Source organism: Cavia porcellus, unplaced genomic scaffold (genome assembly GCF_034190915.1).
Source record: "Cavia porcellus strain 051 isolate PalLab524CR breed Dunkin Hartley unplaced genomic scaffold, mCavPor4.1 scaffold_26, whole genome shotgun sequence".
Classification (NCBI taxonomy): domain Eukaryota; kingdom Metazoa; phylum Chordata; class Mammalia; order Rodentia; family Caviidae; genus Cavia; species Cavia porcellus.
Window position 1 is genome coordinate 33874294 of NW_026947509.1, and position 24358 is coordinate 33898651.

General features: G+C 57.0%; 3 protein-coding genes across 5 annotated transcripts in view; 1 reads left to right on the forward strand and 2 right to left on the reverse strand.

The window, feature by feature from the left end:
* The first annotated feature begins 370 nt into the window (after positions 1-370).
* On the forward strand, positions 371-3649 carry LOC100724677 (intestinal-type alkaline phosphatase). Its single transcript, XM_003474414.2, has 11 exons — positions 371-520; positions 595-711; positions 779-894; positions 1030-1204; positions 1283-1455; positions 1701-1835; positions 1937-2009; positions 2118-2252; positions 2347-2538; positions 2757-2867; positions 2983-3649. Exons 1-11 carry the CDS (start codon positions 436-438, stop codon positions 3282-3284), a joined length of 1614 nt encoding a protein of 537 aa, XP_003474462.2. The 5' UTR covers positions 371-435; the 3' UTR covers positions 3285-3649.
* A 7984-nt stretch (positions 3650-11633) lies between these two features.
* Positions 11634-14622, reverse strand: LOC100724954 (alkaline phosphatase, germ cell type). Its single transcript, XM_003474415.3, has 10 exons — positions 14433-14622; positions 14249-14364; positions 13940-14114; positions 13690-13862; positions 13332-13466; positions 13144-13216; positions 12901-13035; positions 12619-12810; positions 12309-12416; positions 11634-12222 (listed from the first exon to the last, which is right to left on the reverse strand). The coding sequence occupies exons 1-10, from the start codon at positions 14620-14622 to the stop codon at positions 11918-11920; spliced, it is 1602 nt and encodes a 533-aa protein (XP_003474463.2). The 3' UTR covers positions 11634-11917.
* An 8883-nt stretch (positions 14623-23505) lies between these two features.
* Dis3l2 (DIS3 like 3'-5' exoribonuclease 2) overlaps positions 23506-24358 on the reverse strand; it is a 266965-nt gene continuing 266112 nt past the window's right edge. For all 3 annotated transcript variants that reach the window (XM_063237106.1, XM_003474416.4, XM_013157595.2), the window contains one exon: positions 23506-24098. In XM_063237106.1, coding sequence (XP_063093176.1) covers positions 23961-24098 — 138 coding nt within the window. In that variant the 3' untranslated portion in view covers positions 23506-23960. The remainder of the gene's footprint in view (positions 24099-24358) is intronic.

The following is a 24358-nucleotide window of genomic DNA, read 5'->3' on the forward strand; positions in this document are numbered from 1 at the left end:
GCTCTTGCCAAGCCTGGTGGGAAGACAGTTGTGTGACAGAGTTCTACCTGCAACAGCCCCCCCTTTCTGGGGCTCCCAGCATCTGGAAGCCAAAGCAGAGCCTCAGGCCCAGGCTGCACCCCAGACCCCTGCTCCCTTCAGCACCCCAGACAGGGCCTCAGCCAGCTGCTGTCTAGCCTGGGAAAAGCTCCTCAGCTAAGGGCATTGGTCCCACCTGGCCCATGCCGGGCTGGCTGTGTGGGAACCCGTTCATGCTTGCCTGGTCTTATCTTGTACCTTCCCTGAGCTCCCAGGGCAGGGGTGGGTCAGAGAAGTTGCCTGGAACAGGGAACTTTTACAGCTGGGACCAAAGTCCTCCTTGACATAAGCAGAGACTTTTGTGCAGGAGCTGGTCCTCTGCTGTGCCAGCTGCAGCACGCAGCACCATCCGCAGACATGCTGGGAGCCTGGACACTGCTATCACTTCTGCTGCTACAGCTGCTGGGCCTCCGGCTACAGCCGACCCTCAGCATCATCCCAGGTAATGAGGCTCCTCCAAGAACTAATCAAGGGCCACCCTGACCTCAGCTGACCTGGACTCTCTCCCTTGGGCAGCGGAGGAGGAGAGCCCGAACTTCTGGAACCAAAAGGCAGCTGACGCCCTGGCAGCAGCTAAGAAGCTGCAGCCCATTGACACGGCGGCTAAGAACCTCATCCTGTTCCTGGGGGATGGTGAGTGAGCGTGGGGCCCCTGAGTCCACACCAGCCCTGGGCCCAGCCTGACAGGTTCCACCCTCAGGGATGGGGGTGCCCACGGTGACCGCCACCAGGATCCTGAAGGGGCAAAAGCAGGGCCAGCTGGGGCCGGAGACGCCTCTGGCAATGGACAAGTTCCCGTACCTGGCACTGTCTAAGGTGAGCAGGGGCTGGGATGGGGCAGGACTGTGACCCAGGGGAGCCCGCCGAGGGGGACTAGGATCTAAGGAAGGGCACGGGGCAGTGGGCACAGGACTGAGCCCAGGCATGCACTGATGGTGTCTCTGTCCCCAGACATACAACGTGGACAGGCAGGTGCCAGACAGTGCAGGCACAGCCACCGCGTACCTGTGTGGTGTCAAAGCCAACTACCAGACGATCGGCCTGAGTGCGGCTGCTCGAGTCAGTCAGTGCAACACAACCCAGGGCAACGAGGTCCTCTCCGTGATGTACCGGGCCAAGAAAGCAGGTGGGTCTGAGGCCAGCCTTGGGGACAAGAGTGTGCCCAAAGGCCTGAGATACCCACTGAGTCCTCTCTCTTCTGCAGGGAAGTCTGTGGGGATAGTGACCACCACCAGGGTCCAGCACGCCTCTCCAGCTGGCACATATGCGCACACTGTGAACCGCAACTGGTACTCAGATGCCAACATGCCCGCCTCAGCACGAGAAGATGGCTGCCAGGACATCGCCACACAGCTCGTCTCCAACATGGACATTGACGTGAGATCAAAGGGCAGACAGGGGCTGGGTGGAAGGTGGGACCTGTCACTGGCCAAAGTCCCAGGTGTGTCCTGCAGCTCAGCCCTGCAGGCTGCCTGGGTCTCCCAGAGTTGCAGCAGGGCCAGTGGAGGAGACTATGCCCAGGGCAGGCTCCCCATGGGCCTGGAGGGGATGCCGGGCCTGGGAGGAGGGGATGGGGGGGGCCTTCAGCCCAGCTCCACCGTCCTCATCTCTGACCACCACAGGTGATCCTGGGTGGAGGCCGCAGGTATATGTTCCCCCGAGGGACCCCAGACCCTGAGTACCTAAACGACACCAACCAGGCAGGACTTAGGCTGGACGGGAAGGACCTGGTGCAGGAATGGCTCGCAAAGCACCAGGTGATGGGGCGCAGGACGGGGATGGGGAGACAGGGCCAGGGCTGTGGGGGGCCCAGGCCATGGGTCTCTGGCTCTGGGCTGAGGCCTGGCTGTCCCCACAGGGGTCCCGCTATGTGTGGAACCGCACAGAGCTCATGCAGGCGTCCCAGAACCCAGAGGTGACTCGCATCATGGGTGAGCGCCCTGCCCTGGCCCTCAGGTGGCCTCGACAGCTGCTGTGTGCCATGCCCCCCACTCCGGCTACAAAACCTGGCAGTCACCCTGGGGTCCCTTGTCCCTCAGGCCTCTTTGAGCCCTCGGATATGAAATATGATTTCTACCAAGACCGTGAGCTGGACCCTTCCCTGGTAGAGATGACAGAGGTGGCTGTGCACATGCTGAGCAGGAACCCCAGAGGTTTCTACCTCTTCGTGGAGGGTGAGTGGGGGTTCCTGGCACAGCAAAGCCAGGCAGGGAAGGGGCATCTGGAAAGGGATCGGGCATTGCATCTCTGCCCCCTTGACCTCCACAGGAGGCCGCATTGACCACGGACACCATGAGGGCTCGGGCTATCGTGCCCTGCATGAGGCGGTTGTGTTCGACTCTGCTATTGACAAGGCCAGCCAGCTCACCAACGAGCAGGACACCCTGATTCTAGTCACTGCTGATCACTCCCACGTCTTCTCCTTTGGGGGCTACACCCTGCGGGGGACCTCCATCTTTGGTAGGCTGAGGACTGTGGTGGGTGCTGTCACTAAATCTGATGGCAAAGATTTCTCTGAGCCTCAGTTTCCTGCTCTGTCCAATGGGCACATGGATAGTACTGCTTCGCTGGAATCTTGGGAGGATTAAGCCCAAAACAATGCTCAAGGTGAGGGAGTGAGTCAGACACATGACCGCCAGTGACGGTCAGTGCCAACATGCACCCCTCTCCGCCTGCAGGGCTGGCCCCCTCCTTGGCCTCAGATGATAAAAACTACACCTCCATCCTGTATGGAAATGGCCCTGGGTACCCTGGTTCCCCCAGGCCTGAGGTCAGCGACAGTGAGATCTGTGAGTGCTGCCAACCCCCCACCCTCATCTCTCTGAAGTCCGGGGTAGACTGGAAAGAGGAGGCGGTGGCTCCCCTGGAAAGCTCTGCTGACTGCGGTGTCCCCCCCATCCCCAGACAACTCCAGCTACTTGCAGCAGGCGGCCGTGCCCCTGTCCTCGGAGACGCACGGTGGCGAGGACGTGGCCGTGTTTGCGCGCGGCCCGCAGGCGCACCTCATGCACGGCGTGCAGGAGCAGAGCTACGTGGCGCACCTCATGGCCTTTGCTGGCTGCCTGGAGCCCTACACCGACTGCGGCCTGCAGCCGCCCCCCTCCATGGATACCCCCATAGGCGCTGGTCCAGACTCTGCGCTGCCTTCGCTGCCGCTCCTGGCCGGGACTGTGCTCCTGCTGCTGCTGGCCACCACTGCGCCCTGATGGCAGGCCCAGTGGGTCCTCACGGGTGTTGCGTGTGTCCTCCACCCTCGCCACCCTGCCTCCAGGGGGCCCACTCAGCGACCTCCATTGCGACCTCCACGACCCCCGCGCCCTTTCCTGGCCTCCGTAGAGCCGCCCCGCCTGCCGGGCTGCGAATCGGCCTCTGCGCTCCGCGGGCCGCACCTCCGGGACCCCCGGGCTGCACCGGGTCCCCCAGCGCCCCGCTGCACCCCGTGCCTGTGAGTCACTTCCAGCCTGCCGGGGACAGCGCTCTGTTCCCCGCTGCAGCTGGAGGCCCCGGGCCGCCTCCCTTGGGCCCGGCTGAGGAGCAAAAGCAACAATAAAGATCGCGGGATGGCCGGACAGTGTTGGCCGCGCTGGCTGTCGCCCAAAGAGGCAGGCGGGTGAGACCGCGCTGGGCCGGGCTGGGGGCTGCCGGGCGTCTGGGGAAGACTCACAGAGGAGCGGCGGGGGCTGAGGGGACCGCGGGGCCGCGTCCCCGCTTTGGCCTGGAGGTCGCAGGCTGCTGGTCCGGTTTCACACCTTCCCCACGTCCCAGCGCTGCCTGCGGAGGAGACACAGTCCAAGGGGCAAGGTCGCTGCCGCGCTGTCCTGGGCAGAGGCGCAGCAGCCACGGATCAGCTCGACGGGGGTCACACAGGGTCACTATGTGCCACACCTGATGCGCCTAGGGATCGCCGGCCCATCCAGGGGACCCATGCGGGGCGCAAGTTCAGCAGGATTTGCAGAGACACCCCCCCCCTCCGCTTTCAATTTTATTTTCATTTTTATTTTATTTTTTGTGGCGAGATCTCTCTGTATAGTCCAAAGTGGACTTAATTCACTATTAACCTGGGTTGAACCTGAAGGTGAGTCAATAATCCTGCCTCAGCCTCCCAGTTCCAGTTGCTGGTGTGCCACCATTCCTGGTTCATCATGACCTTCCTGAGCCCCAGTCACACAGGACTGTCACAAAGCAGAGCCACAAAGGGCTCCACCAGCCACATTTCCCTTCTTCCTCTGGATGGGGCCCTGGGTGCTCAGGGCTGTCTGTCTCAGAGGTGGCCTTGAACCTCTGTGCCTCCCCCAACAGGGGCACAGACTGGAGGCCCTCCCCGAGGTGACCTTGGGCAGCAGTATCGTGGCCACCCGTTCCCACAGAGACGCCAGTCTCAGCCTCAGCACTCACAGAGAGGCGAGCAGCTCCGGACGCTCCCAGCCTGCCCAGCTCCCACAGCGCAGGGGGCAGCACCAGCCTCTGAACACAGGGGTCTGGTGCCCCAGCTGTTGGCCCACGGTGGCTTTGGCACAGAGGTGGCAGTGGACGCTCAGAGGCTGCCATGCGGACAGATAGGGCAGAGCGGAGCCCTGCAGACGGTGGGGGCAGGGCAGCAGCCCACCTGTGGGGCGTGGAGCGGATGAGCTGGGACACCTGCTGCATGTAGTCCGTGGCCAGCAGCACCACCTCCTCGTCCTCCGAGAAGTCCTCCTGGAAGATCTAGTCCAGCAGCCACTTTCACTGCAGCTGTGGGGCCGAGGGTGGGCACAGGGAGGGGTCAGGAGAGGTGAGGGGCTGGATCTCCAGGGAGGAGTCCAGGTGCACAGAAAAGCTGCACACTGTCCCCGTGTGCATGTCGGTGGGGGCGGACCCTGGCCTGGGCTCAGCCCCACCTGCACGCCAGTGCAGCACACTCACGTCGGGGGTGATCTTCTGCAGCTGGCCCAGCGTGACTTTGTTGTACATGGCGTTGATGTCCCTTCACAGGTGGTCTTAGTCTAACATGGTGATCTGGGGAGGAGACTCCTCTGAGCGCCCCAGCCTGGGTCCTGCCCAGGCCTCTGCCCCACCCAGCCCAGCCCCAGCCCCCGCCCAGTGTGGCTCACATTGGCCAGCTGCCGCTACAGATGCAGGATCTCCTGAGCCTTCTGCTGCACGGAGTCGGGGTCCAGCAGGCTGAGCAGGCACTCTATGAACACCCTATAGGCCATCAGGACCTGTGTGGGGCGGGGCTCCTCAAGGGGGGCAGTGGAGCCCGGGGATGCCCCCACCCCCATTCTGGGCTCAGGCTGCTCTGCAGCCCCAGCAGGCTGGTACCTTCTCGCTCTCTTTGTCCTGAGCCAGGTACAGGGTCTTTTCTGGCAGGGTGAGCCCATCCTGGTCAATCTGGGGAGAAAGACAGTGCCCGAGAGTACCTGCTAGACATCTGCCACCACCCTGGGAGCTTGGGAACACTGGCTGGGGACAGCAAGGGAGTCCCCGATGCCTTCCCCATGCATCCTTACTTCAGGGATTGGGGCCCAGGGTTCCTGCCACCGCAGGTCTTGGTCCCCGCCTGCACCCTCCCAGCTGCCATGACAGAGATTGTCTGGATCCTGCCCTCAGTACCTTGAACACCACCCCCTAACTTTGCTTGGCCTCCACTGGGCTCTCTCTGTGTTTGGTGCCCTTGTCTCCCTACACAGAGGTGACCTTGACCTGGGGCTGAGGCTCAGTTGTAGGATGTGAGCCACAGGCAGAGGAGAACTCTAGCTGAAGCCTTAGGGTTAGGGTTAGATTCCAGCTCTGCCGAGGCTCGCCTCAGAGGAGCTGAGAGATCAGAAGAAAGGTGCCCAGCACTGCAGAGCTGACTGCACAACAGTGTGGGCCACCCGGGCGGTCCTGGAGCAATCAGGAGCAGCGGCCTGGGCCCTGCATAGCCCACACCAGTAGGCAGGAGCACAGGTCCCCTTTGGTAAAAAGATGAACTCAAGTGGCAAACTCTGTGGTCTTAGTTTAATCAATGGTCACAGGTTGGGAGCACTGTGCTCAGTCAGCAGCTGCCAGGCCCCCACTGCACGAAGACTCACCATGGCTCAGATGAACCCTAGCATTTTAAAAGCAATACAGTCAAGCTAGGCATGGTGGTTCATGCCAGTAATCCCAGCACTCGGGAGGCTGAGGCAGGAAGATCCCTGGGAGTTCAAGACTAGCCTAGACTACAAAGTGAGCTCAAGTCTAGCCTGAACTGCAAAGCATGAGACCCTGTCTCAAAAGACCAAAAAAAAAAAAAAAAAAAAAGCTAGACAGTCAAGCTTGGAGGCACTCAGAGGCTGAGGCAGGAGGATTGTCATGGGTCAAAGGCTGGCCTGGGCTACTTAAGGGAGTTTAACGCCAGCCTGAACATAGTGATCCCTGTTTCAAAAAGATGAGAAAGAAAAAAAATAAAGACTGGAGATCAAAAATACTTGCCTTGTGGGCATGGTGGCACATGCCTGTAATCCTAGCACTCAGGAGGCTGAGGCAGGATAGCCAAGAGTTCTAGGCCAGTCTGGGCTACATGGTGAGACCCTGTTTCCAAAAAAAAAAAAAAAAAAAATCCAAGCAAATATGTCTTACATAGTAGCCACTGAGCCAGAAAACGTGACTGCAGATTAGATGGGGACAGGGGACAGGCAGATTGGGGCTGGCATTTTGTTGATCTCTAGTTTTCAAGTCTATTTTCTGGATAGATCTTTTTATTTCATTTATTTATTTATTTTAGGCCACTCTTGCTGTGTAATTCAGACTGGCCTTGAATGCACTGTGTAGTGGCACAGGCCAGTACATGGGGAAACTTGGCAGTAGGTTTTGAAGTAATTTTTTCGGAAGAAACGACTGCATTTGTGGATCCCTAGAAAGAACCCCGTCTATACAGCTCAGTCCTGTGGGCGGGGTGCGGTGCGGCTCAGCCTCAGGGCCTCTGCCCACCTCCACCTCCCCAGCGCTCGGGCAGGAGTAAGAAGATGTCTCAGTCTGAAGGACCCCTCACTCCACTGCAGCCTGGATTTTGTCATCGGGCAGGACAACAGCTCTCCGTGCAGCTCCATGACAGCTGCAAGGCCACGTGCACTGTCCGGAGAAGCGACGTTTCCTCTCGCAGTGAGCGTGGTTATTCAGGAAGCCGTGTGGTGAGTGGATGAGCTACAGTCCTCCGTGACCCGCTTCTGCTGATTCGGGAGCTCCAGCCTGTGGGGCCCTTCTCTATGATGCCAGCGATATCTGGGTGTCTCCTGGTCAGCACAATGATCTTCAGTAGTTTTTGATTTTTTAAGACAGGTTCTTACTATGTAGCCCACACTGGGCTCAGACTCGAGGGGATCCTCCTGCCTTAGCCTCCTGCCTCAGTGCTGGGATTTCAGGCAGGCACCACTGTGACTGGCGCTTTTGATTTACGGTGAGAGAGGTGGGGCCTTGAACACGTAGAGCCACTGTGGAGCTATTAAGTGGCCTGATTCCCATGTGGCTCCATCTAGGGAACAGGGAGGCACTGGTGGGGAGCTCGGAACACACACGTGGGGCTCACCACCTTCTGGGGTACAGCTTGCAGCATCCCCAAAGCGGTAACAATTGTAGCAGCTGCAAAGGTCACTGCACACAGATCACTGCAGCTAGGACACAGATGAGAAAGTGAGACAGCTTGCTCGGGCCAAGGCCCACACCTCAGTCCTAGGGAGCCTAGACGACAGCCCTGTGTGGGAGCAGAGAGCTCCGGAAAGCAGCTGGCTCTGCTGCTGCAGGCTGTCACTGAGGCATTCTGGGAGGCTGAGGCAGGAGGATGCAAAGTTCAAAGCTACCCTGGGCAACTCAGCCACTCAGGGAGACCCCACCTAGAAATAAAAAATACAAAAGGGTGGGCAAGGGGCTCAGTACGGAGGCCCAACGGCTGCAGTTTGGTTTTGATAAGGAGAGCTCAGAACTGCAGCACCATCAGCAATGATGGTGACCAGAGGAGCTTCCCAGAGCCCTATGGCAACGTGTCCCAAACTACTGGTTACAGCGGCTGCAAGAGAGAAATGTGACCCTGAGAACTTGCTCCCCAGGGAAGACTGTGCAATGGTTTGAACGTCCCCAAGGGCTAAGGGCTCACATGTGAAGGTGAAAGATTGACACAATTTGGGGAGAGACTACAGCATGTCATGTGTTAAAAAATATCTTCCCTTAGTTTTTTGAGACAGTGCCCACTATGCAGTCCAGGTTGGCCTCCAGTTCATGGTGATCTTCCTGTCTCAGCCTTCCCAGGGTTGGGATTATAGGTGTGTGCCACCAGACCTGGTACATGTGTTAAGCTTAATTCCCTTCTGATAAGTGTAAAAAGGGTGGACAACCCAAGTGTGGTGCACACACTTGTAACCCCAGCACTTAGGAGGCTGAGGCAGGAGGATCAATTTGAGTTTGAGGCCAAACTGGGCTATGTAGTGCAACCCTGTCTCAAAAAAAAAGGTGGAATTTAATTGATGTTGATAGTGATATTTAGAGGTGGGGCCTTTGGGAAGGATTAGAATTAGATAAAATCACTAGGATGTCTGCCTATGATTGGATCTAAGAGGCAGTAGCAGTTGGGTGTGGTGGCACACATCTATAACAGCACTTGAGAGGGTGAGGCAGGAGGGTCACTGAGCTTGAGGCCAGCCTGAACTTTACAGTGAGACCCTATCTCAAAAAAAAAGAGGGGCTGGAGGGAAGTGGTGGTGCATGCTTCTAATTCCACCACTCTGGGAGGCTGAGGCAGGAGGGCTGAGAGATCTAGGTAGTGAGTTGAAAACCATCTGGAATACATAGCTGGACCCTGTCTCAAAACTAAAAAACAAAATAAAATAAATCCAGGTGTGGTGAACCCCTATAATCCTACACTCTGGGAGGCTGAGGCAGGAGGACTGAAAGTTTGGACGAACCCAATCTGGGCCAATCTAGTGATTTAATGTCTCCAATTTAAATTTAGTGTTTCAACCAGTACGGTGGCGCGTGCCTGTAACCCCAGCACCCGGGAGGCTGAGGCAGGATCACTGCAAGTTCAAAGCCAGCCTGGGCTACATATTGAGACTGTTTCCAAATTAAAAAAACAAAACAAAACTGAGGCAGATGATTATTGCAAGTTCAAGTCTAACGTGGGCTACAAAGTGAGCTCAAGGCCAGCCTGAACTGTGTAGGGAGAATCTTTCTAAGAAAGAGGCCTTCACAGCTTAGTGTGAAGGCCCTGGGTTCAACTCGCAGTCCTGAAAAATGAAGGGCGGAGAGGCTGGAAGTGTCTTGAGCATTTGTGGTCCCGGCTGCTCCAGAGGCTGAGTGTGTGTGTGTGTGTGGGGGGGGGGTCACAGGTTCCAGGCTGGCTGGACAATTTTGCCAGCTCCTGTCACAGACTAGAAAGGCTGGGGAGTGGGGGTGACAGTGGGGATTGGGGAGAAGGTGGAGGCGGGTGCAGTCCCCTCAGTGGTAGAGTGACCAGAGTGCAATCTCACTACTGCAAAGAAAAGAGAGAAAATGTATTTTTTTTTGTAAGGGGGAAAGACTAATTTTGTACTAAGCTAGAAAGAGGCATCATTTAACTATGAGAGAAAGAGAAATTGCAGGACGGGGATGGGCCTCTAGCAGGCTGGGAGTGCGAGGATCTGGAGCGAGGGACCTCATGTGGGATCAAGGCCTCTGGCATGAGCAGGGACCACATGTAGTTTCCATGTAAGCACTGATAACGGCAGCATGGGCCACTGTGAGAGCAGCAGGTTGTCAGGCGCCGCCTCCCCTAGGGCCCCGCCTAGGAAATAAAGGCCAAGCGTTATCAAGATGGGTCCTTGAGGCTTCCGCTTGGCTTTTGGTCCCTTTGGAGGCCGAGTTCTCTGTGAGTACTGAGCAGCGTCCCTTTATTTTTGTGGCATGGGGGACTGAGCCCAGGTCCTGTCTACCGAGCTGCAGCCCTGCCCACTTCATATTTTTTGAGGCAGGATCTTGCTATGGCCCTGAATCACCCAAACTGGGCTCAGTTATGATTCTTCTGCCTCAACCTCTCTGCCTGCTGAGATTATAGGAGGGCTTATCCATGACTGGTTTTATTTTTTATTTTGCAACAGGGTCTCTATGCACTGGTAGTTCAGGCTGGGCTGGAACTCAGCGACCCTCCTGCCTCAGGCTCCAAGTGCGTGCATTATAGGTGTGCACCACCACACCCAGCAGCAAATGTGATTATGTCAAAATATGTTTTTTTCAGAGTCATCTAGCTCCTGTAGATCTCCTGGGAAGATTGTATATCTTCTCTGTAATTTAATTTATTTTTTTTTTACTTTTTTGAAACAGGATCTCTCTATGCAGTTCTTGAGTTCACTTTGTAGCCCAAGCTGGTCTCAAACTCACAACAATCTTGCCTCAGGCTCCCGAGTACTGGGATCACAGATATGTGCCACTACACCTGGCCTCGATACTTACTTTTTGAGACAGGATCTTGCTATGTAGTTCAGGCTGACCTTAAACTCACTATGTAGCCCAGACTGACTCCAAACTCTTGGGGTGATCTTCCTGGCTCAGCTTCCCCAGTGCTGGGATTACAGGTATGTGCCAGCATGCCTAGCTTGAAGGTAGATATTTATAATTGGTGTTCAAAGCTATTCAAAAGATGCTTAAAATTGGAATTCATTTTTTCATAAAAGAGAAAAAAATAGGAGTTCAAAGTTGGCCTGAACTATGTGTTGAGAAAACAAAACCAAAAGAAAAGAAAGCTGCAGTTTGGCAAGGCTGCCTGGAGGGTCTGGCTTTGGGCAGGTCTGTAACCTCCGCCTTTGCGGATGGCAGGGCTCACTGAGAGTTAGGACCTGTGTCCTATGCCTCACTGGCCTCTGTCACACCACGTGGGTTTAGGTCAGCAACACTTAGTGCATGCTGGGCAAGGCTAAGTCGGGTCACCTACCTGTGACCTTGATGGTGGTGGTGGGTGGGTGGGGACACACTTTCCTTCCCTCATCCCCTTGACCAGAGCAAGCTCTGGTCCTCCTGGCAGCCACCCTTGCTCGAGGTGTCCCAGACTACAGAGTGGGAACACAGGAGCCAGGGTCCCAAATCCCAGATCAAGATTCCCTCGGGCAGAGACTCGAGGATGGACTCAGGAAGGGGCTGCAGGCAGTGGCAAATGAGGATGCACGGTGACTGGGTGGCACCTCTGCAACCTGTGCTGACCTTGAGTGCTTCTCTGCAGGCAGCGTGGGTCCCCCTGAGCCACCACCACATCTGCCAGGGTGGCCCTTGCTGGCCTGCTGGAGATCCCAAGGAGCATCAGGCGTGGCATGTGGACACGACCCTGGTTCCTGTTAGCCCCATGCAGGGTCACCTCTGCTGGACCGAACTGGTACAGAGTGCAGGCAGCCTGCGACCTCCAGACCAGAGCAGGGGACCTGGCCCCACAGTCCTGTCAGTCCATGGCTGCTCCTGCTGCCTGACCCCCCAGACCCCTACGCAGCCCTCAGCCTGGCACAGCACACAGGTCTCACAGGGAACAGGATGCGGTCCCTGCCTGCCCGCCCCAAAGCGCGCAGGCCTCTTTCGCTGACAACCAGTGTGCCACATTGTCCTGCTGTCCCACAGTCTTTATTGCTGCTTTTGCTCCCAAACCAGGCCCAGGAAGGAGCCCCAGGGAGGCAGCCGGGTCCTCCAGCTGCAGCAGGTTGGGGAGTGGTGGCCTGAGCCCTCGCCTGGTGCAGTGGCGGTTCTGCAGAGACCAAAGAGCATGCAGCACGGAAGGTCACATTTGAGGTCGTGGAGTGGGCGCCCCCTGGAGGCAGGGTGGTGAGACTGGAGGACACATGCACACCCCGTGGAGTCCAGCACAACCTGTGGAGTCCCATGGGGCCTGCCATCAGGACGCAGTGGTGGCCGCCAGCAGCAGCAATAGCACAGTCCCGGCCAGGAGCGGCAGGGAAGGCAGTGCAGAGTCTGGACCAGCGTCCGTGGGGGCGTCTGTGGGGCTGGGCGGCTGCAGGCCGCAGTCGGTGTAGGGCTCCAGGCAGCCAGCGAAGGCCATGAGGTGCGCCACGTAGCTCTGCTCCTGCACTCCGTGCATGAGGTGCGCCTGCGGGCCGCGCGCCAACACGGCCACGTCCTCGCCGCTGTGTGTCTCCGAGGACAGGGGCACCGCCGCGGACTGGCGGTAGGTGGGGGAGCCTAGTGGGAGACACAACGGTCAGCACAATCGGGCTTCCATTCTGGACCTCCTCTGGCTCTGATCCCCTGGGGACCCCAGCACTCACTGGTCTCCTCAAGGGTGATGTAGGCCCTGGGATGCTGGAAGTTCGGGCCATTTCCATAGGCAATGGAGGTGTAGGGCTTGCCATCCTGGGCCGTCATGGGTGACAGGCCTGCAGGGAGGAGGGCACTGGTTCCCGCACTGACCACCACCTGGGCATGTGGGCAGCCTCACCCCACACCTCTGGCCTGGTCACTGGCTCAGCCCTCCCAGGATCCCCACACAACAGGGCTCTCTGTGTGGCCATGGGACAGATGAGGCTGAGAGGCCTCTGCCATCATATTTGACAGCACCCACTATGGTCCCCAGCCTACCGAAGATGGAGGTCCCCCGCAGGGTGTAGCCCCCAAAGGAGAAGACGTGGGAGTGGTCAGCGGTGACCAGGGTCAGGGTTTCCTGTTCGCTGGTGAGCTGGCTGGCCTTGTCAATGGCAGAGTCGAACATTATGCCCTCATGCAGGGCTCGATGAGCGATGGTCTCGTGGTGACCATGGTCGATGCGGCCCCCTGTGGAGGCCAAGGGGGCAGAGATTCGATGCCCCCCTTTCTGGATGCCCCTCCCCCACCTGGCTCTGCTGTGCCAGGTGCCCCACTTACCTTCCACGAAAAGGTAGAAGCCACGGGAGTTCCTGCTCAGCACATGCACAGCCACCTCTGTCATCTCTGCCAGGGAGGGTTCCAGCTCCTGGTTTCGGTCGGTTTCATATTTCAAGTGTTCTGGCTCAAAGAGGCCTGAGGGACAAGGGACCCCAGGGTGACTGCCAGGTTTCGTAGCCAGAGTGGGGGGCACAGCACACAGCGGCTGTTGAGGCCACCTGAGTGCCAGGGCAGGGCGCTTACCCATGATGCGAGTCACAGCTGGGTCCTGGGACGCCTGCATGAGCTCTGTGCGGTTCCACACATAGCGGGACCCCTGTGGGGACAGCCAGGCCTCAGTCTAGAGCAGGAGACCCATGACCTGGGCCCTCCACAGCCCTGGCCCCATCCCCACAGCCCCGCTGTGGACCCCCGCTGGTGCACCCCATCACCTGGTGCTTTGCGAGCCATTCCTGCACCAGGTCCTTCCCATCCAGTCTGACTCCTGCCTGACTGGTGTCATCTGGGTACTCGGCGTCTGGGGTCCCTCGGGGGAACATGTACCTTCGGCCCCCACCCAGGATCACCTGTGGTGTTCAGAGATGAGGGGCGGTAGAGCTGGACCTGAAGGGCCACCTGTCCCCTCCTCCCATTCCTGACTCTATCCCAGGCTTAGCCTCCTCCACCAGCCCAACTGCAGCCGCTGGAGACCCAGGCGGCCTGCAGGGCTGAGCTGCAGAACACACCGGGGACTTTGGCCAGTGACAGGTCCCGCCTTCCACCCAGCCCCTGCCTGCCCTTTGATCTCACGTCAATGTCCATGTTGGAGACAAGCTGTGTGGCAATGTCCTGGCAGCCCTCCTGGAGTGCTGAGGCAGGCATGTTGGCATCTGAGTACCAGTTGCGGTTCACGGTGTGTGCGTAGGCTCCGGCTGGAGAGGCGTGCTGGACTGTAGTAGTGGTCACTATCCCCACAGACTTCCCTGCAGGAGACAGAGGCTCAGTGGGTGTCCCAGGCCCTCGGGCTCACTCCTGTCCCCAAGGCTGGCCTCAGGCCCACCTGCTTTCTTGGCCTGGTACATCACGGAGAGGACCTCGTTGCCCTTCTGTGAGCTACAGTTATTGTATCGGGCAGCGGCATTCACGCCGATGATCTGGAAGTTGGTCTTAACCCCGCACAGGTATGCGGTGGATGTGCCCGCACTGTCAGGCACCTGCCTGTCCACATTGTACGTCTGGGGACAGAGACGCCATTAGCCGTGCTCAGGCCCGGTCCCATGCCCACTGCCCCGTGCCCTTCCTTAGCCCCTGGTCCCCTGTGGGGGCTCCCCTGCGTCACAGTCCCAGTCCCATCCCAGCCCCTGCTCACCTTAGACAGTGCCAGGTATGGGAACCTGTCCATGGCCAGGAGTGCCTCTGGACCCAGCTGACCCTGCTTTTGTCCCTTCAGGATCCTGGTGGCGGTCACCGTGGACACCCCCATCCCTGAGGGTGGAAACCTGTCAGGCTGGGCCCAGAGCTGGTGTGGACTCAGGGGCCCCACGCTCACTCACCATCCCCCAGGAACAGGATGAGGTTCTTAGCCGCCGTGTCAATGGGCTGCAGCTTCTTAGCTGCTGCCAGGGCCTCAGCTGCCTTTTGGTTCCAGAAGTTCGGGCTCTCCTCCTCCACTGCCCAGGGGAGAGAGTTCAGGTGAGTCTGGTGGGGGTGCCTGCTGGCTGGGTGGCTTTGTGGGAGCCTCATTACCTGGAATGGTGCCGAGAGTCAGCTGTAGTTTGAGACCCAGCAGTAGCAGCAGCAGCAGCAGCAGCAGCAGGGGTGGCGGCACCTGGGCTCCCCGCATGTCTGAATGGTGCTGGGTGCTGCGGCTGGGGCGGCAGCGTGTGTCGGTGGCTTGGCAGCGGCGGTGGTGGTGGTGGTGGTGGCAGCTGTGGCCTGGTGACAGCAGCTGAGGAGGCTGGAACCCAGGGATATCTGCTCCGGCTTGGGCAGCCTGGGTTTATATCGCCACTGGAGGTGATAATCTCTGTCACTCTTTAATTGTGGGGCAGCCGCCACACCCTCCCCCCTGGGGTTTTTAGGACCAGGGTGGGGCAGGGGTCAGTGCTCTGGAGCCCACCCAGAATGAGCCATAGTTTCCCTCTAGGGAAGGGTTAGGGCCTGGGTCATCCTGGGCGGTAGCTTTTGCCCTGCTGCTAGGCCCTTGCCTGGGCCCTACTAACACTGCATTTTGGGGATCTTTATTCCAGGAGCCAGGGGGACTCAGCTGTGTCCCACGTGCTGAACAGAGAGAAGGCTTGAGGGATACAGCTTGGACTGAGTCCCCAGTTTGGCCGAGAGCACCAAAGAGCAGGGAACGGCCCCAGAGTCACCTGGCAGCCCTGAGCCCCAACTGCCTGCTTGCCTGGGTTGGCAGGGTAGATGAGTGTCCAGGAATGTGGGCCCGGAGTGGCTATTGTGCAGGAGAGGGTGGGGCCGAACCTGGACCGCACACGCCCAGGCCAGAGCCTGCCGGGCCTCTCTGGGCAGCAGCAGCCTGGCGTCCTTGTTGGAGGTTTAGCCTTGTTCCCCGGAACAGGGGTGGTACTTAGGAGTGTATCTGTCTGGTAGGAACCTGCTTCCGAGGTCCAGAATCCACAGTGGCTGGGAGGTGGGGGCGACCCGTGCATAGGTCCCCACTGCCACAGTTAAATAAAAATGTGCGCGCATGCGCGATGGGGAGCATTCGGGCTCCCCTCGGCGACATCGGCCGCCCCTCACGTGAGGACTGCATGGTCCTGCCCTGGACTGTGCGATTTGGAGGTGGCAGTGGAGAGAAAGTTCTGGAGGTGAGCGGCACAGCCGCAGAGTTGTTTGCTGCCCAGCCCAGAGCTTCGAAGGTGACCCCCGTGTTTGGGAGTCCGACGTGGGAGGGTCTCAAGTTCAAGGCCCCAGCTGCATAGTGAGACCCTGTCTCAAAAAGCTAAGGCCAGAGGAATCAAAAGCGATTGGTAATTTGTGTGTGTGCGGCTCTAGAATAGAGTGCAGGGTCTGGAGCAGGTGGAAGGAGGCGCTGAGCTGCACCGCCAACCCCTCAGCTTGCAGGTTTCTGATCAGCGTTAAAAACATTTTTATTAGTACACGGTCACAGTCATAATGATTACACTCATTGTGAGGAACTGGTGCGTGTACAGAATTAATCACTACTTTCCCCCCTTCTCCACCTGTTTTTTTCTTTTTGCCAGCATCAGATTGATTTTATGTCTTTGTCAAGATAATTATACAGATGAACACATCGACTAACAGACCAAAAATCATAGAAAACACGTGAGACAATTTTTTGTCTTTTAAATCACAATTTACATTTTTCTAGAAGCCCTGCCCAACCCTCCCTCGAGGCATCCACAGGCCTCAGGTGATACAGGGGAATGAAACTCTCCACCCACTAGATGTCCCATAAGAGGTCATATGTTCTTTAAAACCAAAGAATGAATTTTAGGAACAGTGGAGGTGAAGAGCAGAATATATTTATTGAGAGAAAGAAAGCTTCTGTCTGAAGAGACAGAAGGGGTCCTGAGTGCATTGCCAGGGACTCTGTTTTTCCTAGGGACTTACAGAGTAAAATCATGGGGTGAGACGGTTCAAGGTGAGGAAAAAGGGAACTCGGTTGAGATGGGCATGAGACAGAACTGTGGTCAACCAGTAAGATTGCTTGGATAAAACTGATTAAATGAGTAACAAATGAGGAAGGGAGTCAAGTAGCAAGAGGCAGGCTGAATGGCAGTGACCCTTCCTGTAGGGGACAGACGCACTGACTCTGGGTGATAGAGAACTGTTTGGCCTGAGGATCCTTAGGATGTGGTGTATTTGCTTTGCCTTTTGTCTGGAGAGCTGGCCCACAGCGGGAGGTGCCTGTCTCCTCAGAGGTCAGAGGTATCTGAATTTCCACTCTGGCTCCTGTGACGGCCCAGCCCTGTCTGCTAGCCTGGAGTATTTCTAACTAACTCAGCTGCCTGTAACAGTGGGCCTGACCCCACCTAGTGCCCTGCCTTCCCTGCCTCTGTCCCCGCTACCCTGGGCCTCCATGAGTGGGAGTTCTCTGAAGAAGCTGTGTCTCCACTCCAGGCTCTGCATCGGCTATTTCTGTGGTGCACGGTGACAAATCTCATCTACTTGGGAGGCTGAGGCAGGAGCATCAGTTGAGTGCATGAGTATCAAACTAGCCTGGATAACATAGTGAACTCTGTTGTTTTTATGTTTTGCTTTGTTGAAATGATGTCACCAGGGAGCCCACGCTGGCCCTGAACTCCTGGCCATCCTACCTCAGCCTGTCTAGGTGTATGCCACAGCACCTGGAAGGACCTCATTCATTCATTCATTCACTCATTCATTCAAGACAGGGTCTCATTATGCAGCTCAGGCTGGCCTTCAACTCACTTGAGGCCCAGACTTGCCTCAGACTCACAGTGATGCTCCTGCCTCCTGAGTGCTGGGATTACAGGTGTGTGCCACCACGCCTGGCTAGAAATAGTTAAAATGGTAAAGTATGTGTTTTGTGTTTTATCACAATTTACAGAAATTGATATGGAAATCTGCAGATTGGCTTGGCCCGGGGGCTGTAGAGAGGTGGAGTTGTTATGGGAATGCAGGTAAAGGGGGAAGACGCAAGCAAATTTATTTAAAGGATATAAAATGAAGAGAGGTTCCTGTCAGCCAGGAGTGGTTTCTGGGAAGGATCTCTCAGGGCCTTTGTTTGTTTGTTTTTAGAGACAGGTTTCTACTGTGTGCTTAGGCTGGTCTTGAAATCACAATGAAGCCCAGGCTGGCCTCAAATTTGTGGAGATCCTCCTGTCTCAGCCCTCCCCCCATGCAGTGCTGGGACTGCGCAATGCTCCACCACACCCAGTACCCCAGGAGGGCTCTTTATCTAGTTTTTAATGGTTTAGAAGGGAACATGGGCAGCTGTGTAAGCAACATAATCTCTACCTAGAGGAGATTGCAGAGTTTTAGGGTGCAGTCTGTGCAGGGTTGTCAGTGCCGTGCAGGGCCCAGGTGCCCTTGAGTCAGTGGCCCACCTGACTAGTGGTCCCCCTCCTGCTAGGGTTCCTGGATGGAGGCCACATCCATCCCCCAGGCCTTGGGACTAGGGGTGCTGAGCCTCCCAAGCCACCCAGTGCGGCAGGCAGGGAGTGTTTTCCTCATGTGACAAACTCATGCGTCCAGAGTGAGGCCTTTCAGATAACTTCCGGTGACACAGTGGCTAGTTTAACTGCCCCCTGCCTAGGACCATCAATGGCACTGAGCTGCACAGAGGATGTCACTGCTCTTTCTTTCTCCAGACCCAGGGGCAGGTGTTCAGGAAATTGCCCAAACAGTTCCAGAACTCCAGTGATCCTCCTGCCTCAGCCTACTGAGTCCCAAGGCCCAAACCCAGTGAAAGTTACTTTTTGATCCTCTTGCAGTCTTTGGAGGAGGGATCTTCAGTTGATTCTAGAACATTTTTTACACCACACCAGCTTTACCACCCCCGCCTAAGAAGGACAAGCAAATCCCAGGCCCAGCCCAGTGGCCTGGGAGCTGGGAGGAGCTGGATGTCTCCTAGTGTGGTGGTCACACGCACCCTTCTCTAGTTATCGGAAGTAACCCTGAATTATTTAATGAAAAACATTAGTAACACTGCAAGTAATATGTGGCTATGGCAAGAAATCATTAAGCAGATGCATGAGCAACTGGGTTTTGAGAAACGTTAGCGGAAAAGACATAAATTAAACAGGGCCTGGACCTGCGTTCAGTTCCCTCTTCCTGGGGCCTCAGAACTGGTTCATTGGGGATTTTTTTTTGAGGGGGGACAGGGTTTTGCTGTGGCTACCTGGTATTTGTGACAGTGCTCCTGCTGTAAGAGTGATAAGTGTGTTTGAAGGAAGAAAGACTATTTGGAGAGGCAATACTGGCAATATCTTTTACTGTGATACATTTTTAAAAATTTAAACATCATATTTTAAAAAATTATACCTCATACTTAATACCACTGAACTGGATATTGAAAATGGCCAAGGCCGGGTTTGGTGGTGCATCCCTGTAATCTCAGTACCAGGGAGGCTGAGGCAGGAGGATTGCTGTAAGTTCAAGGCCAGCCTGGGCTACATAGTGATTTCAAACCCATCCTAGACTGCATAGTGAGATCCTGTCTCAAAACAAACAACCAAACAAAGAAAATGGCTAGGGTAAATTTTATGGTTTTTTTAGCCATAATTTATATAAAAAATTCTCCTCCCTCAGCCTCCCAAATGCTGGGATTATAGGTGTGTGCCACCATGCCTGGCTTCCTTCTTGAAGGAGAGGTGGCCACACCCTGCTATCAGGGGAAGGGTGATGGGGCACTCCTCACGGCCACAGGCTGAGGCTCTGAAGCCAGGAAATGGCGGAACAGTCCCCTCCTGGTGACCCTTGTGGCAGGGTCTCCATCTGGCCAGTCCTACCAGGAGCAGCAGGGGTGGGATGGGAAGGAGACTGTCCTATCACCAGGGTGGCAGACAGCGCCAGGGCCTGAGGGTGTGACCCTGGGGGCACTAGCCCACTGGTGACCAGGTGCAGATGCCAGAGGCCCGGCCATGGGGTGGCAGGGGTGGCCGGCAGCTAGCAGTCCCTTCCAGGGTGACCGATGGCAAACTGCTGTGCTCTGTGGCCATAAAGGAGAAGCACGTGGCCACTGGGGGCCTGCAGCAGTTTCACTTGGACCAGAGTCACAGGAGCCCAGGGGACATGAGCTTTGGTTTACACCCTGCTGTGAATCTGCTTCCTGTAGCTTCTTAAAGAACAGCGGCTGAGCACAGCGAATGGGGTGGTGCATACCTGTAATCCCAGCCTCGGGAGGCCGAGTCAGGAGGATTGGTATGAGTTCAAAGTCAGCCTGGGATACCTGATGAGTTTGAGGCCAGCCTGAACTGTGTAGTGAGATTCTGTCTCCAAAAATAAGTTATCGGAAAAGACATCTCGGAACCAGAACAATGCATAAAAAGATGGAGCAGGCTGCAGGTGGTATGTCACGATGAGGTTTTAAGTTCATATTCTGAGTTCAGTTATGTGGAATTCCAGCTCATGCCACACAGAGCACACCACCACCGGCCTTGAACTCAGTGACCTTCCTGCCTCAGCCTACAGGTGCTGGGATTCAGGCCTGTGACAGCATCACAGAGGGCTATGAAGGGCAGACAGGTGCCCTGTGTGTGGGCTTCCTGCTCTCCGCTGCCCCCATGACCCCTTGCCTGTGAGCCCCAGGCCTCGCCCAGCTGGGCTCAGAGCTGAGGTTTTCCTGCTGGTAGCCTGGCTCTTTAAACAGGCCACTTTAAACTAATGCCCTCGGCAGTTCTCAGGGAGCAGGAGCTGCGGGATGCTGGCCTTAACCGGTGGCGTGCTGAGTGAACAGGAAGCCTGTTAAGCTGAGGCAGAGCTTTTCTGCCCAAGCCTTTAGCTTTATTTACCAGCGAGGCTTGTGGAAGCTTCCCCGTTGCCTCCTGCACTCTCTTCTCTCCGAGGAGGGAATTGCTGTCTCTGCTGCATCGCTTCTGGTATTTACTGCAGTTCCTAAATAACACACTGCAGTCGTCAGTTCAAAGGTGTCTTTTTGGTAGTTCTGGGGATCGAACCACTGCAATGCTTCAGCCTTTTAAGGTCTTTACATTCTCTTTTTCTCTTTTTTGACATTGCATCTTGCCAAATTGCCCAAGCTGGGCTCAAATTTGAGATTTTCCTGCCTCAGCCTTAGGGAGGACTAGTGCACCAGGCTACGCCGCGTGGTCCTGTGCCACAGGCACAATACCCTATCCCCAAAGGCCTGACACTGCACCACTTCTCAGTGCAATCCTGCTCGAGGATCTCACTGGTGGCTTGGTCAGGGCTGGGCCACAGCTGACAGCAGTGGAATCCAAGACAGCTAAGTCAGGTGAGAGTACCCTAGGCGGGCAGGCAGAGCCGGCCTCGAGGGACCCAGGACGGAGGAGACTGCAGCACCACCATGGCTGGGGCCACATCTGCTGAGGGACCAGGCCTGCCGCCTCCCAGGGGACAAGTGATGCACACAGTCTGGTCCAACGGCCTAGAAGGCGTCAGCCACCCAGGTGGGTGACCAGGCCCTCCTGACCTATCTCTCCCTAAAAACGTCCGTGCTCCTCCCATGCACGCGTGCTCTGTGCCTGGCTTCCCCAGTGGACCATTACCTGGGTGGCTGCCCCTGTGATCTGGGTGACTGCAGGTTGCCCTGAGCTGTACCCACCTCCTGACTGTGCTCTATGAAACTGCCTTTGAGAGGCGGGCGGCTGGCAACCCACTCCTGGGTCCCCCCTGTCTCTCATGAGCCATTCCCCCTGGGAAAATTCCCTGCTCTTAGCCTTGGTCGTCCCTCAGAACCTGTTCCTTGACCTGCGGGAACTCAAGTTCTGTGGAGCCGGCATCTAGCAGGTTGGCACTGCATCTCCCTGTGTCATCCCAAGGTCCTTTGGCAGTGGCTGTGGGCTGGCAGCCACCAGGCCTGTCCCTGCAGCCCCAAGCCATGGGCGTGTCCTACAAACAGGGCCTGTTCTGATACAGGGAGCGACAAGGATTCCAGGTTTCTGCAGCTATTGTGAGGTCCCCACTTCTTAAGGAGGAGTGTGGTGTGGGTGTGAAGACCAGTGTTTTCCCATCTCGCCACCCTCCCTGTGATTAGGGGTCACTTAGATCCTTTGTGACTGTGTGTGGCAGTAGGGACTGAACCCAGGGCCTTCACACTGAACGACACCCCCAGTCCCATTGTATTTTTCAGCTAGGGTTTCATTAAGTTACTGAAACTGGGCTCAGATTTGAGATCCTCCTGTCTCAGCCTCCCAGGCCCTGGGATTGCAGACACGTGCCACTGAACCAGCTGAAAGAGAGATTGCAGATGTGGTGGTGGCAGGCCGAAATCCCACCACTTGGGAGGCTTGGGCAGAGAACTGCTTCAGTTCAAGGCCAGCCTGAACCACACAGTAAGACCCTGTCTCAAAACCACTTCCCCCCAAAAAAGGTTTTCCTGTATAAATGTGATCGCCAGCCATTCGAGGCAGTGAGACAGGAGGACTGAGGTCGGGGCCGCCCTGTTGCTGCCCACAGACCCCATCTCACCCCTTGAAGCTGTCTCAGCCGCCCCCAACCTCTGTGCAGATGCCCTGGCCCTGCTCCTTACACGGAAGTCATGGCACCCTGGCGGGGCCTGTGCTCTCTCCAAACTCTCGGGACACCATCTGCCTCAATCCCGGCAGGTCGCTCCCCTCTGCTATTTCTGGGGCCAGCAGGGCCAAGGTGCTGTGGTCCTAGCATCCACTTGGCACAACCATAGTACCCAGGGCCTGGCTGGGTGCCTGCCCCGTCCTGGCGAGAGCGCTTCTGCTCACCCCGCTCTGCAGAACCAGCATCAGCAGCCCTCTGGTAACAGCCTGCTCGCCTGGTACTGGGAGCCGAGTGTAACGCATTTATTCTTTTTGGTTTCTTGACAGCCTCAATATGTAGTTCTGCAGGCCCCAAGATTGTAGTGATCCTCCTGCCTCAGCCTCTCTAGCTTGGGGATCACAGGAGTGCTTTGGGAGCCTCTGCTACAGTCGCCACTGAATGAACGAGGAAAAAGGACCCCACTTTCCAGGGTCAGGAGGCTGTTGGGCCATCTGCTTTGTCTTTGTGACACAGGGTCTCGCTGTGTAGTTTGGGCTGGCTTTGGACTCACTGAGGAGCCCAGGCTGGTCTCGAACTGAGGGTGATCCTCCTGCCTCAGCCTCCAAAGTGCTGGATGCCATGTGTGCCCACCATGCCTGGCTGCAAGGGCTGGCTATGCGAAGGGAGGCACCCGAGCCCTGGTCATAGCTGGAAGTCTGGCTGCCACCACAGGAGGAGACCTGTGTCCCTGTGGGGGACTTTCCTTCCTGTCACATGGAAGCAGCTGGGTTCCACAGCTTCTGGGTGCCATCATGTCCTAGCGCCATGAAGCACAAGCAAAAGGCTTCCTCATGCCAGTTCGGCTGCTCTTGGCTGATCACTGTGGAGACCCCTGGGGACAGGGACAGCCTGGGGCTGATGGGAGTGGCACGGTGTTAGTGATAGGGCAGTCACTCTTGGGCCACACAGTTGGACTGCCTGGGCCGGGAAGCATGCAGAGGGCCTCTCCCCCAAACACCATCTCTCCCCTCTTCCTATAGCTGCTCCCAGAAGGTTCTGGAAGGTTCTGGAGACAGGCAGAGGGGATGTCTTAGGGGTGGCACTTCGGGAAAGGGTGCAGTGGAGCCATGGCTTCACTCCACTTCCTGATGCCCCAGAGATGCTAGCCTTGCCTGTCCAGCCAGAGGGAAGGAGTGCAGGGCGAGGCTGTTGGTGGCCTGTCTATGCCTTGGGTCCCTGAGGGTGCTCAGGTGCCAGGCGGGGTTTCCGGAGCTGGACCCCATCAGTGGCAGGCGGCTAGAAGGCATCTCCCCTCCAGACCCAGCCACACCCTGTCCTACGACATGAGCTCTCATCATGGGGTGTGGTGCAGCTTTGTGGGGGCTCCAGCGCGACGACTGAAATGGAAGTTAGTGGCAGGGCGAGGACACAGCCCCAGTGCAGGGTGATGGTGACCCAGCGCCATGCATACAGATGACACAACTCTGTGGTGATTGGCCACATGGCCAGCTGTGAATCACCCTGCAGTGGACAGGAAGGGGCCAGGGACACTGGCCCTGGCCTGGCTGTGTGGGTGGACCCTGAGCCAGGCTCTGGGCTTCCGCACAGGGTGCTTCACACTTGATTTTATTCCGTGACACTGATTGGCTGACCCTGGTCCCAGGCAGGGGGTGGGGGTGGCATGGCCTGGTCTCCAGGGACCAGGGTGCTCCCTGTTGGGGGACACGCTGGCCAGGCCTTAGCCTTCCACCCTGTCCCACCTGCTCCCTTCCAGTTCATTTTTTTTTAAAACTGAGATGCAAAAATAAAAATAAAAACAAACCCCTGAGTTGTTAAAAACCAAATTAAAAGTCCCCTTTGGTGTCAAAAGGTCCTTTTCCTAAAAACCACAGGTGAACAGGACAGGTGCTCTGGCCGGCTCAGGCCTTGGGCTCCACATCCTAGGGTTCTGGCTCTGGCTCCTGGCCCTCTAGGCTTGGACAGCCCTCGGGGCTCGGTCGCTTCAAGATGGCCCTGTACTTGAGGGCTGCAGCCTCCGCCTGCAGGGTCACCTCCACCAGGCTGAAGACGGTGATGACCTGTGGCCGAGACACCAGGGGCAGGGGACACAAAGAAGGGGCCTGAGGTCAAAGCCTGGGGAGGCAGAGGGGCCAGGGGTACTGTGTACACAGCTGGGGGTTAGCAGGGGATAGTGGGGGACATCAAGGACTGGGTGGCCAGGTGAGGCTGCTCTCGGTGAGCACAGGGTGAGAGGTCTGGGGCCCTTGTCAGGTTCCCACAGGACCCCCCCAGTTACCAGCCTCTGCCCATGGGGGTCCCCAGTGAGGGTTGTAGGAGA

Bases quoted from the DNA above. Each gene is read 5' to 3' on its own strand.
- LOC100724677 (XM_003474414.2), top strand. From the start codon at position 436: ATGCTGGGAGCCTGGACACTGCTATCACTTCTGCTGCTACAGCTGCTG. The intron at 1,205-1,282 runs GTGGGTCTGAGG...TCTCTTCTGCAG, and splicing joins GTACCGGGCCAAGAAAGCAG to GGAAGTCTGTGGGGATAGTG. The intron at 2,253-2,346 runs GTGAGTGGGGGT...TGACCTCCACAG, and splicing joins TTTCTACCTCTTCGTGGAGG to GAGGCCGCATTGACCACGGA.
- LOC100724954 (XM_003474415.3), bottom strand. From the start codon at position 14,622: ATGAGGCTCCCACAAAGCCACCCAGCCAGCAGGCACCCCCACCAGACT. The intron at 13,036-13,143 runs GTAAGCGCCCTG...CTTGTCCCTCAG, and splicing joins AGCTGTGACTCGCATCATGG to GCCTCTTTGAGCCAGAACAC. The intron at 12,417-12,618 runs GTAGGCTGGGGA...TCCTCCCTGCAG, and splicing joins GCGGGGGACCTCCATCTTCG to GCCTGTCACCCATGACGGCC.